Source organism: Cottoperca gobio, chromosome 19 (assembly GCF_900634415.1).
Source record: "Cottoperca gobio chromosome 19, fCotGob3.1, whole genome shotgun sequence".
Lineage (NCBI taxonomy): Eukaryota > Metazoa > Chordata > Actinopteri > Perciformes > Bovichtidae > Cottoperca > Cottoperca gobio.
Genome location: NC_041373.1, coordinates 20,905,036 through 20,917,659, shown reverse-complemented (window position 1 = coordinate 20,917,659; position 12,624 = coordinate 20,905,036). Strand labels below are relative to the sequence as shown.

The 12,624-nt window shown below is 41.4% G+C and overlaps 1 protein-coding gene across 1 annotated transcript in view; it reads right to left on the bottom strand.

Moving 5' to 3' along the window:
* Positions 1-1,805: 1,805 nt before the first annotated feature.
* The window catches only part of LOC115024918 (cGMP-dependent protein kinase 1-like), a 15,985-nt gene continuing 5,166 nt past the window's right edge, over positions 1,806-12,624 (bottom strand). Inside the window, exons 3-4 of the mRNA XM_029456783.1 lie at positions 11,020-11,186; positions 1,806-1,930 (exon numbers count right to left, since the gene is read on the bottom strand). Of these exons, the coding sequence (XP_029312643.1) occupies positions 1,806-1,930; positions 11,020-11,186 (292 nt within the window). The remainder of the gene's footprint in view (positions 1,931-11,019; positions 11,187-12,624) is intronic.

Here is a 12,624-nt window from a genome sequence, read left to right as displayed (position 1 = left end):
ATTAATAATCGTCTGGTTTAAACCAAACGGGAATGTTCCATCAGGTCGACGAAACATCGCTGAGAGTTTCATGTAAATGACGATAAACTTTATTTTTCTTTCTGACATTCTGTGATTAATGTTCAGCTACATTCAGAGACAACAGTCGTTATTTATTCATAATGTATTAATAATTCATGTTCCTGCTGGGTTTTTAAAGTGCAGCTGTTGAACCTCTTTAAACTCGTTTAAGATCTTTCAGCTGCAACGTTTCACTTGAATTCTCGTCGACGTAACATCGCGGAGAGTTTAATGTTTCTGTAAAGACTGATTTGAATCATTGAGGAGGCAGCATACTGTAAAGCTTAAAGTTATTTTTGTACTATTATAATTTCATATCATCATAATGTGTACAGTGAGCTAATCTGGCTTTATTCTTTATTAAAACCCGGGAGACATAAAGTGATTTACAGATGAATTGTACTAAATAAAAGTAAATGTGAGGATAACAAGTGATCTTTATTTGTGTGACTGAACTTTACTGATTTATTAATATTCATGTTCCTGTCCCTTCTTACACCTCGACACATTATGAGCACAAACCCAACGATGAAGACGTTTCTGCTTTTTATTAAATCAAACATTTTATATCCGTTTCCTTCTATTTCAGATGTCTCTTTAATGTTTTAATTGTATTTGCTTTTATAACATGTTTCTGTTGCACTTTGTCTCTGTGCTTCTGATGTTTTACGTGAAACGTTTGTGTTTGTGTATAAAGTGGTTTTAATAATTCATATAAAGCTGATCGCTGTGTTAAAGAGAATCAAAGCAGAAACTGCAGTTTGTGTTAATGTGAAGATAACGAGCGGAAAAAACACAAAAACGAATCCCCCTCGAACGCAACGCTGTTGCCAAGAGACACCGTTGCCAAAACTCTGGCAGCTCATTGGCTGGACCGGATGGTGTTGCCTGGCAACCGCTGCTTATCAAGGCACTCGACCAGGAAGCTCTGACAAAAAAGTTGGAGGTCCACACACACACTCACACACACACACACACACACACACAGACACCCACACACACACACAACACACACACACACACACACCACACACACACTCACACACACTCACACACACACACAGACACCCACACACACACACTCACACACACACACACACACACACACACACACTCACACACTCACACACACACACACACACTTACACACACTGGAGGGATTCTGAGCAGAGGAAAAACTTCCAGCTGCTCGTCTGTGTTTGTGTCTAAGACTAATTGAACTTCATCAAACTTCAGGAACAATAATGGAGGAAAGTGTTCTTTAGAATATCAGATGAACATATAAACTTTACTCGTTCACAGCTTCAGTGATGAGGGAATGAACACAGTATTCTCCCATCATGCAACACTGCGGATATATATATCTGCTATTTTGAAGAACTGCAGGTTTTTTCTTAATGTTAATAAAAAAAAATCAGTTTTGAATCAAAGTTATTGAAATAATTATATTATAAAAAGTTCAATAAAACATTTTTAGCTGAAGTTTGATAAATCAAATATTAATATTTAATATTCCTATTTTCAATGTTAAATGACGCACAAAAATTAAGAAAATGTTTTATTATCTTCATAAAACGCATTTATTTTGAAAAGAATTCGGACTGGCTGACAAAATATTTTAAATGTTGGACATTATTGAATAAATTGTTTAGGCACTGTATGATGTGGACGTTTCAATCTTCTTCTGGGGCCAGAAATATTTCAAAGTAACTATTAATAAGTACAAATAATAACTAGTAATAATCTCAGTACTCACTCATGACGGTGGCCGTCCGCGTGCAGTTGTACAGGATGGCGAGCTCTCCAAACACTTTCCCCGGCCCCATCGTGCACAGCTTCATCCCTTCTTTAGTCACCTCCACCTTCCCCTCTGCAGAGACACAACTTTTATTTTGGAGGGTTCAAACAGGAAATCAACAAGTAATTATTATTTATTTTTTAAATGTGACATAAGATATGATAAGATATTTAAGACAACATGTTAATAGATGTGAAACATGTAGTAAATTTAAAAAAGAAAAAGATAGTAACAGAACAAAGACTAAAGAAAAGATGATTCCTTTGATTTTCTAATGCACCAACAGCATTATTATTAATAATATTTTATCATTATTATTAATATTATGATTATCATTAATTATTATTATCATTATTAATATTATTATTATTATTATATTATTATATTATTATTATTATTATTATCATTATTATCATTATTATCATTATTATCATTATTATTAACAATGATAATAATACATATTATTATCATTATTATATTATTATTGTTAGTATTATTAATATTATCATGATATATTAACAATAATACAAGAATGAGTCCTTCTGGGTTATGTTATCCGGGAGGACTCCGGAAACAGTTGCAGGGTACCGAAGGACTAGAAGGGCGGCAGCCTCTGCCGTGTCAGAGGCAAAGCAGCGGGTGTGGGAGAAGTTTGAAGAAGCTATGGAGAAGGACTTTCGGTCGGCACCAAGGTGCTTCTAGAAAACCATTCGGCATCTCAGGAGGGGGAAGCGAGGAACCATCCAAGCTGTGTACAGCAAGGGTGGGACCCTGCTGACTTTAACTAAGAAGGTTATCGGCCGGTGGAAGGAGCACTTTGAGGAACTCCTGAATCCGACTAACACGCCCTCTATGGTTGAGGCAGAGCTGGAAGCTGATGGGGGATCATCGTCAATTTCCCTGTTGGAAGTCACTGAGGTAGTCAAACAACTCCACAGTGGCAAAGCCGCAGGGGTTGATGAGATCCGTCCAGAAATGTTGAAGGCTTTGGGTGTTGAGGGGCTGTCTTGGTTGACACGCCTCGTCAACATTGCGTGGAAGTCTGGGACAGTGCCTAGGGGTTGGCAGACCGGGGTGGTGGTTCCCCAATTTAAAAAGGGGGACCAGAGAGTGTGTGCCAACTACAGGGGCATCACACTTCTCAGCCTCCCTGGTAAAGTCTACTCCAAGGTACTGGAAAGGAGGGTTCGGCCAGTAGTTGAACCTCTGATTGAAGAGGAACAATGCGGATTCCGTCCTGGTCGTGGAACAACAGACCAACTCTTTACTCTCGCAAGGATCCTGGAGGGGGCCTGGGAGTACGCCCATCCGGTCTACATGTGTTTTGTGGATCTGGAGAAGGCGTATGACCGGGTCCCCTGGGTGATACTGTGGGAGGTGCTGCGGGAGTATGGGGTGAGGGGGTCACTTCTGAAAGCCATCCAATCCCTGTACGCCCAAAGCGAGAATTGTGTCCAGATACTCTGCAGTAAGTCGGACTCGTTCCCAGTGAATGTTGGCCTCCGCCAGGGCTGCGCTTTATCACCAATCCTGTTTGTGATGTTCATGGACAGGATATCGAGGCGTAGTCGTGGAGGAGAGGGGTTGCAGTTCGGTGACCTGAGGACCTCATCGCTGTTCTTTGCAGATGATGTGGTCCTTATGGCATCATCGGTCTGTGACCTTCAACAGTCACTGGATCGGTTCGCAGCTGAGTGTGCAGCGGTTGGGATGAGGATCAGCACCTCAAAATCTGAGGCCATGGCTCTCAGCAGGAAACCGGTGGATTGCCTACTCCGGGTAGGGAATGAGCCCTTACCCCAAGTGAAGGAGTTCAAGTACCTCGGGGTCTTGTTCGCGAGTGAGGGGACGATGGAGCGAGAGATTGGCCAGAAAATCGGAGCAGCGGGGGCGGTATTACAGTCACTTTACCGCACCGTTGTGACGAAAAGAGAGCTGAGCCAGAAGGCAAAGCTCTCAATCTACCGGTCGATCTTCGTTCCTACCCTCACCTATGGTCATGAAGGCTGGGTCATGACCGAAAGAACGAGATCACGGGTACAAGCGGCCGAAATGGGTTTTCTCAGACGGCTGGCGTCTCCCTTAGAGATAGGGTGAGAACCTCAGCCATCAGGAGAGACTCGGAGTAGAGCCGCAGCTCCTTTACGTTGAAAGGAGCCAGTTGAGGTGGTTCATCTAGTAAGGAGCCACCTGGGCGCCTCCCTAGGGAGGTGTTCCAGGCACGTCCAGCTGGGAGGAGACCCCGGGGAAGACCCAGGACTCGGTGGAGAGATTATATCTCCTCACTGGGAACGCCTCAGGATCCCCCAGTTGGAAGGGGATGTGGCCCGGAGAAGGGAAGTTTGGGGTTCCTTACTGGAGCTGCTGCCCCCGCGACCCGACCTCGGGTAAGCGGTAGACGTTGGACAAAAACATATTATTATTATATTATTGTTTTTTATTTTTATTTTTATGACAGTGAACACTTGAGAATAAATATTTCATCATCATCATTCAAATGAACTGTTTATAAATGTAATTTGTGGTGAAGAATTATTAAATCATCAGCAGGAAAAGATCCTGCTGCTCCACGTCTGTTTCTGTTCACAAATCTGATTAATCAGCGTGTGTGTGTGTGTGTGTGTGTGTGTGTGTAATAGGAACAAATGTGTTTTGTTCTGCTGCTGCAACACATTGGACACAAAATAAATCTCTCAGATGTGCTTTCAGTTATTTTGTGTTGGATTAAACAGACACACACACACACACACTCACGGGCCACCTGTCGTGTGTGTGTGTGTGTTTTGTATATCAAAGATTGTCTGCTTTCATTAGTCTGGAGCAGAAACACAGTCTCACGTTCCGAAGTTATTTATTTTATAAAAGCTCATTATTTGCTATAAATACTCGATGATTCAAAAGCATCAGATTGTTTTTTAATGATTTTACAGACGTTGAAGTTTAAAATATCCGAGCTGCAGCGGTACAAGCTCTCCAAATACAAGCTCTCCAAATACAAGCTCTCCAAATACAGGCTCTCCAAATACAAGCTCTCCAAATACAAGCTCTCCAAATACAGGCTCTCCAAATACAAGCTCTCCAAATACAAGCTCTCCAAATACAAGCTCTCCAAATACAGGCTCTCCAAATACAGGCTCTCCAAATACAAGCTCTCCAAATACAAGCTCTCCAAATACAGGCTCTCCAAATACAAGCTCTCCAAATACAAGCTCTCCAAATACAGGCTCTCCAAATACAAGCTCTCCAAATACAGGCTCTCCAAATACAGGCTCTCCAAATACAAGCTCTCCAAATACAAGCTCTCCAAATACAGGCTCTCCAAATACAAGCTCTCCAAATACAAGCTCTCCAAATACAGGCTCTCCAAATACAGGCTCTCCAAATACAAGCTCTCCAAATACAAGCTCTCCAAATACAGGCTCTCCAAATACAGGCTCTCCAAATACAAGCTCTCCAAATACAAGCTCTCCAAATACAGGCTCTCCAAATACAGGCTCTCCAAATACAAGCTCTCCAAATACAAGCTCTCCAAATACAGGCTCTCCAAATACAAGCTCTCCAAATACAAGCTCTCCAAATACAGGCTCTCCGAATACAAGCTGGATACACTTTCTTCAGCTTGTCCTCAGTCGAGCAGGACTCGGGGACATTAGTAACATTACTAATTACACTGACGGTAATAAAAGTAAAAAGGTTTTTATATTGAGAAGCTTGTTAGCGACAAATGTTTTCAAGACACAGAAGCTTCAAGCGATATTTACTGACGTGTTTTATATTGTAGAACAAAACCTTAAAATCTTTATGAGACTTTATTTCAGGCTTCGAACCAAAAACACATGAAAACATGTTGAAATACAGGAAGTGCAGACATGCCGACTCGTCAGGTTTGAGGACTCGTCTCTGCAGCACGCATTACTCTCTCTGTTCTTACCTTTCACAATAAAAGCCCAACATGTCCTGGCAGCAGCGTGAAGCTCTGCTGATCATCAGATGTTCAGATTTATGTAAATAAAGTAAAACATCTGGTGCAGCATGATATGACGGATTACACACACACACACAAACACACACACACACCACACGTGTTATTGTTGAATGACTCCGTCCTGCAGGACCAGATGTTTCACCAGCTTCAGTCACGTGATACTGTCACTGTTCCTGTGACGTTTGTTTCCGGTCGCACTGGGTTCAAACAAAGTGTGTTTCCAAGTGTGGGGAGGATGACTGCGTGAGTTTAGAAGTAGATGACTAAAAACTACGAGACTAAAGAGGCGCTAAACCACAGAGCGACTTCAAAGACACAACGTCTCGGACTCGAAACGAGTTTTGTCGCATCATCCAATTTACAGACATTGTTTTAATCTTCATTTGCACAAAACTCTGCAGGTCGACTGTAAACACGTTTTAACATATTGAGCTGCAGACAAACAGGAACAGTCGATGTTGTACATAAATGTTAGTGTGGGCGAACATGTGTGGGCGGACACACACACACGTAAGATACAATCGGCGTGTGTGTGTGTGTCTGCAGCAGTATCTTCGGAAATGAAAGAATATTAAAATTATCTCTCAAACTGGAGGTTTAAGTGCTTAATATGTTAATAAACACACACACTCAACCTGTCCACACCAGACTCCATTACAAACTTGTCATTTTAACATTTTTTTGCAAATAATCCAAATTCTCTTCGTAACCTAAGACCTTTTACTCCTCTTTCCTGCTCTTATGTCTCTTTGTCCTCTCCTTCCTTCCGCTCTTTCCTTCCTTCCTTCCTTCCTACCAATAGAGAGGAAACCCCCCCCCTTCCTGTGTTCCCCGTTGGGACTTCATTTCCTTTGAATGATATGTACGATCGTTAGCGTCGAGAGACAAATAATAATTAGTTCCCGTCTTGATGAATCACACGTATGATGTTTGTCATTTTGAAAGTGAAAGTTTGTCGTAGTGACATTAGTTTTGCGTGTCTCTCGTCTCGCAACATATACGTCACGGACACAAGCTAGCTAGCACCAGGCATCGTAGCGGTGTAAATGTACGTTAGCTATTTTAGCCTCTATGCTAAGTGGTCACGTTGCTCCGCGTCTGTCAGAGACTAAAATACGGCTGCTGGGTCATAAAGCGCCGGTTTGTTCGCACGTTCTGCGACATCATGAGCCATCCGGACACGGAGAAGCAGCGTTCAGTTTCTAAGCTCCAAATGTCCGGAAACTAACTCGCAGAAGACTTTTAGGAAATCAAATAATTATTATATCTGACACAGCACGTTTAAGTTATTATGATATTATGATTGAGACTGAAGCTTGTGCGCAACATTTGACAAAAAAAGAAAAGATAAAAACAAACGAGAAACGTTGACACACGACTGAGATAAAATTATTATAAATTAAAACATATTTTAATTTCTTTCTTTATGAACTGATTAACATTTTTAAAACATTTAAAATCCCAAAATATGGTCGTCGAATAAGTTGCCATGCCAACCGCAGCCAGACCAGAGAGCCCAGGTGTGTGTGTGTGTGTGTGTGTGTGTGTGTGTGTGTGTGTGTGTGTGTGTGTGCTCTGGTCTCTTACATAATGAGACAAAACTGCTGCATCTGTTTCTTCCTCCAAACACACAATCAGGTTAGGGGCCATATTTATAACACACACACACACACACCACACACACACACACAACACACACACACACACACACACACTATCAAATCTTTATCGTGGTCTGTTTTTTAGGGATCACTTCCTCTTCCTGTGATAGAAGTCGTTATATTCACGCAGCCATCTGCGCCCCCCCCCCCAACACACACACACACACACACAGGATTATGATCCAGTAATCGCAGCATGAATCTGCTTTTTTGTTTTCTTCTGACTGTTTACTTTTTTTATTTTCATTTCGGGTCCAAAAACAGATTCTTTTTTCTGCCATAAATCCTTATAAAAACGTCTGCGTGTTATTTTTAACCGTCGCTGTTGTCACCTGCCGGCTGTTTGTTGAGGAGGAAGCCTCTAATCACAAACTTTAATATCACATTTGGACATTTATGGGACATTAACACGTGTTTACTGTTCACAAATCAAACTCATACGAACGTGTTTCAAATGCAGAACAAATATTTATGATTTGTGATGTCGCTGCGCGGGTACGAAGGACATTCACTCAACTACTACACGGACGTACAGGTACTTGTACTTACACTGAGTCGAGAGCTTGTTAGTTATCCCTTTAATGTATTAATGTGAGGACCACAACACACACACACACACACACACACTACACACACACAACACACACACACACACACACACACACACACACCACACCAGAATCCACTCTAAAACCAGTCACTTTAACATCGAGTTGTTAATTAGCTTACATCCCTTTTGTATAAAATCTGACCGACATACATTTGTCTGATTGTGAGGACTCGCTCTTGAACTCAGCGTGAGTGTTGATTAGCGCAGCAGCTTTTTATTTAGATATTAATGTCATCAGTTGGTTCACACCGATCGCTGCCACCCCACCGACACGGAGGAATCGGCCATCTGGAGGATTGTCTCCAGAAACATTCAAGTTTTGTCCCGAAAATACAACCTGACAGTCCGATTGTTTGGGGTCACAAGGTCCTGAAGGTGCACAGGGGGGGCCGGTTATTATTTCAATCCTCGATTAATCTGCCAGAAAATGTGGATCAGTGTTTCCCAAAGTCCTCAAATGTCTCAAAGATATTAATTTGACTGTCATAGAAGAATAAAGAAGAAAATATTCACATTTAAGAAGCTGGAATCAAAGAATTTAGATTTTCTCTTTTTCATGAAAAAATGACTCGAACCAATAAATTAATTATTTAAAAATTGTCAAATAAACTAATAAATAAATAATGATTTTTTTTTGCAGCTCTTAGAGACTTTTTAACTGATGAAAACACTTTTAAGAACCTTTTACATAAAACTCAAAGCGTCGTCTGACACCAGCGGGAGGATCACGTTACTGTGCAGGCTGCTTATGTAACACACGAACCTCAGACGCAGCTCTAAATACAGACCCGAGAGGAAAGACTCAGCGCAGAAGCATCGGGGTCAGCGGTCCCGAGCGCCGCCTCGGGCGACGTGTGTGTGGACAAAATAAAGACGCAAAAAATCCTTTTTAGACAAAATGTATCAAGATGTATTTCACAATAAAGGTGGTGCCCCTGCATCGTTATTTATAACACCACATTATGTAATGAACAGCCATATTAATACATTGCTCTGCATTGTTACAATATTGCAGTGGTTATTACGAGACTCTTGTCCCTTTGGGGAATTCATTTATTAATTCAATCATTTATGTATATATCTATCTATTTATTCATTTATTTATCTATTCATTTTTTTAACCAAAATGTCTTTATTTCATATTAATCATAACTTTAATGCATTCAAGCATAAATAATCGTGACTCAAACTTAATTTTAAAAGATTTTAAATTAGTTCAGTAGATTATTATTTATTGGCAAACATGAAGGCAGCTATTTAAGTTGCTTATTACATAATGCATGTTTTATTTTTGTGAAGAAATGTGCAGCTCCTACATTTTTGTAATGTGTAATACTTTACTAGCTTTAGTTTGTTACATAATGCATGTATTATTATGATCTTCTCACAGGTTACGCAACACGTTCCCGGATCAGCTGCTAAAGGTCGAGCTGAGCAGGAACTTTTCTGTTTCAGGGGAAATGTCACGAAGCCTCTGCAGCACGTTCACCTGCAACACCTCAACATCGTACTGTGAACATAACGAACAAAAGGAAACAGGAAGGTTTCAGCTGAACCTTTTCTCCTTTTTCACAAAACATATTACAGAGAAATCATGAGTTAGATTTGAACCTTGTTTCAATTTAAATAAGTGGAATAAATCTTCACCACTGAGACCAACTCTCCTCATCATCGAGTCCAAACAGTGCGAAGATATAATGTGTTGGACCGTTTGTTTTTAACCATGTCATAGGAGGGCCATAAAAATACACCATGTACAAGAATAAGAAGATAAAAGAACCGAAATGTGAACATTAAGGAAAATGCTTTTATTTATTTTTTTCTTTCATATCCCCACGTTTATTATTATTTATATTGCTTTATATTTCCAAATTTTATTAATTTACTTTTTTATAAAATAATATATAAAAAAATGTTCCTCTATACTTAATTAACTTTTTTTATTTACTTATTAATTCTTGTATTTATTTCTCTTTATATTTCCCTTTTTTTTTGTTTCATATAAGAAGAAGAAGAACTCCCAGATGCACCGCTGCTGCTCCACCACACCAAACTCCCATGATGCACCGCTGCTGCTCCACCACACCAAACTCCCATGATGCACCGCTGCTACTCCACCACACCCAAACTCCCATGATGCACCGCTGCTGCTCCACCACACCAAACTCCCATGATGCACCGCTGCTGCTCCACCACACCAAACTCCCATGATGCACCGCTGCTGCTCCACCCACACCAAACTCCCATGATGCACCGCTGCTGCTCCACCACACCAAACTCCCATGATGCACCGCTGCTACTCCACCACACCAAACTCCCATGATGCACCGCTGCTGCACCATCACACCAAACTCCCATGATGCACCGCTGCTACTCCACCACACCAAACTCCCATTGATGCACCGCTGCTGCCCCACCACACCAAACTCCCATGATGCACCGCTGCTGCTCCGCCACACCAAACTCCATGATGCACCGCTGCTGCTCCACCACACCAAACTCCCATGATGCACCGCTGCTACTCCACCACACCAAACTCCCATAATGCACCGCTGCTGCTCCACCACACCAAACTCCCATGATGCACCGCTGCTGCACCATCACACCAAACTCCAATAATGCCACCGCTGCTACTCCACCACACCCAAACTCCCATGATGCACCGCTGCTGCACCACCACACCAAACTCCATGATGCACACCAAACTCCCATGATGCACCGCTGCTACTCCACCACACCAAACTCCCATGATGCACCGCTGCTGCACCATCACACCAAACTCCCATAATGCACCGCTGCTACTCCACCCACACCAAACTACCATAATGCACCGCTGCTGCCTCCAGCACACTCCAGCTGTTGTTTTAGCACAGCGCCCCCTGGTGGCAGAAGAGGCATTACACACCTTCCATGACGTACACCAGCGAGCCCACGTCGCCCTCCTTGATGATGCAGGCGTCCTTCCCGTAGTCCACGGGGTACATGCAGTCCACGATCTCCTGGATCTGAGACAGCTCCAGGTTTTTCATGAAGTCGTTGTCCAAGATGGCGTCCTTTATCATCTCCTTGGACCTGAGAGGAGACGGAAAAAACGGTTCGACAGCAGATTAGAGGTAAACTTAAAATGTCCTGCAGATGTTTAAGATTCAAACATCTCATTTGAAACAGGTTTCAGCGACTAACATATGAACAACAGAAGAAAAAGGTGTGACTGCAGTATTATAAAACATTATTATCAAACAGAGGGAATATAATCACTTGTAATGCAACAAAAACAGGCAGCTAGCAAACACACACACACACACACACACAGTCTGTTCTTTTTTAGGGTTCACCTGAGAAACATCGACTCTGTTTTTATAAGTGAAGCTGATATGATGTCAGATTACTGTGTGTGTGTGTGTGTGTGTGTGTTGTGTGTGTGTGTGTGTGTGTGTGTGTGTGTGTGTTCTCTACTCATATTAAGCAGAAACCTTTCTATAAAGTTTACTAACTGCGTCACGTCTCCTGTTTTTTACGCTGCAGTTAGATCTTCCAGCGGTGGGAAAGTAACTTTGAGATACTATACTTTAATTGAGTATTTTCCATTTCCTGCTACTTTAAACTTCAACTCCTCTACATCTCAATGTAAATATTGTGCAGTGCAACTCAATGGAGCCACCGGCTACTAAGAGACTGTTATAAATCTATATTTATGTATTTATAGTCCACTGTTTCAATATGCAACACCTTTGGTGAATTCACACAAAAACTAAAACATTTAAGACATTTTATACATTAATACTTATTTAATAAAAAAAATCGATAACATTATCAAATAATAATTTGGCCCACCCCCCCTGCAGTAATCGGGGACCCGCTACGAGTCACGGACCCCCTGTTGAAGACCCCTTATCTACCTTAAACGTGGACTCAGAAAACACACGTGGCTGCAGTTCCCACTTGTCACCACCGCCAAAGAGCACGACATGAAGACCTGTGAGATTATAATTTAAAAACAAAGATATTGTTCTCCATTTATCCTCGTTTTCCAAACATATGCAGCGAGTCACATGACGCGCAGTACGTCTCCGCCGCAGGATGTTTTTGTTATTGTTATTAAATGTTTGTGAGATTCTGAATGTTTTCTTTTCTTCTGGGAAGTTTCTACAGTCTCGACATGTAGAAATCTGTAGAAAAAGCTTTTTAGTTTTACGGTATCTTTAGTTTCTTCCCGACAAACTTTAAACTTCAAGAGGAAGAAAATATTTATTATTAAACTGATTTAATAAACAATCCGTCACAGCTTCTGAAACTTTGGATGTTTGTTGTGTTCAGTGTTTATCCTGATGAACAATCATTAAATCTATAATTGAGTTTAATTATTGTCCTTCTCCAAAGTAAATGAATGTAGATTCTCAGTTTGCGTCTTGTAATTACAGATCTTCTCAGCAGCTGCTGACACACAAGCTGCGCTTTAGTTTTTTTCTTCCTCCTTCACACGCACGAACACGAGGAGCAGCTGACCCTC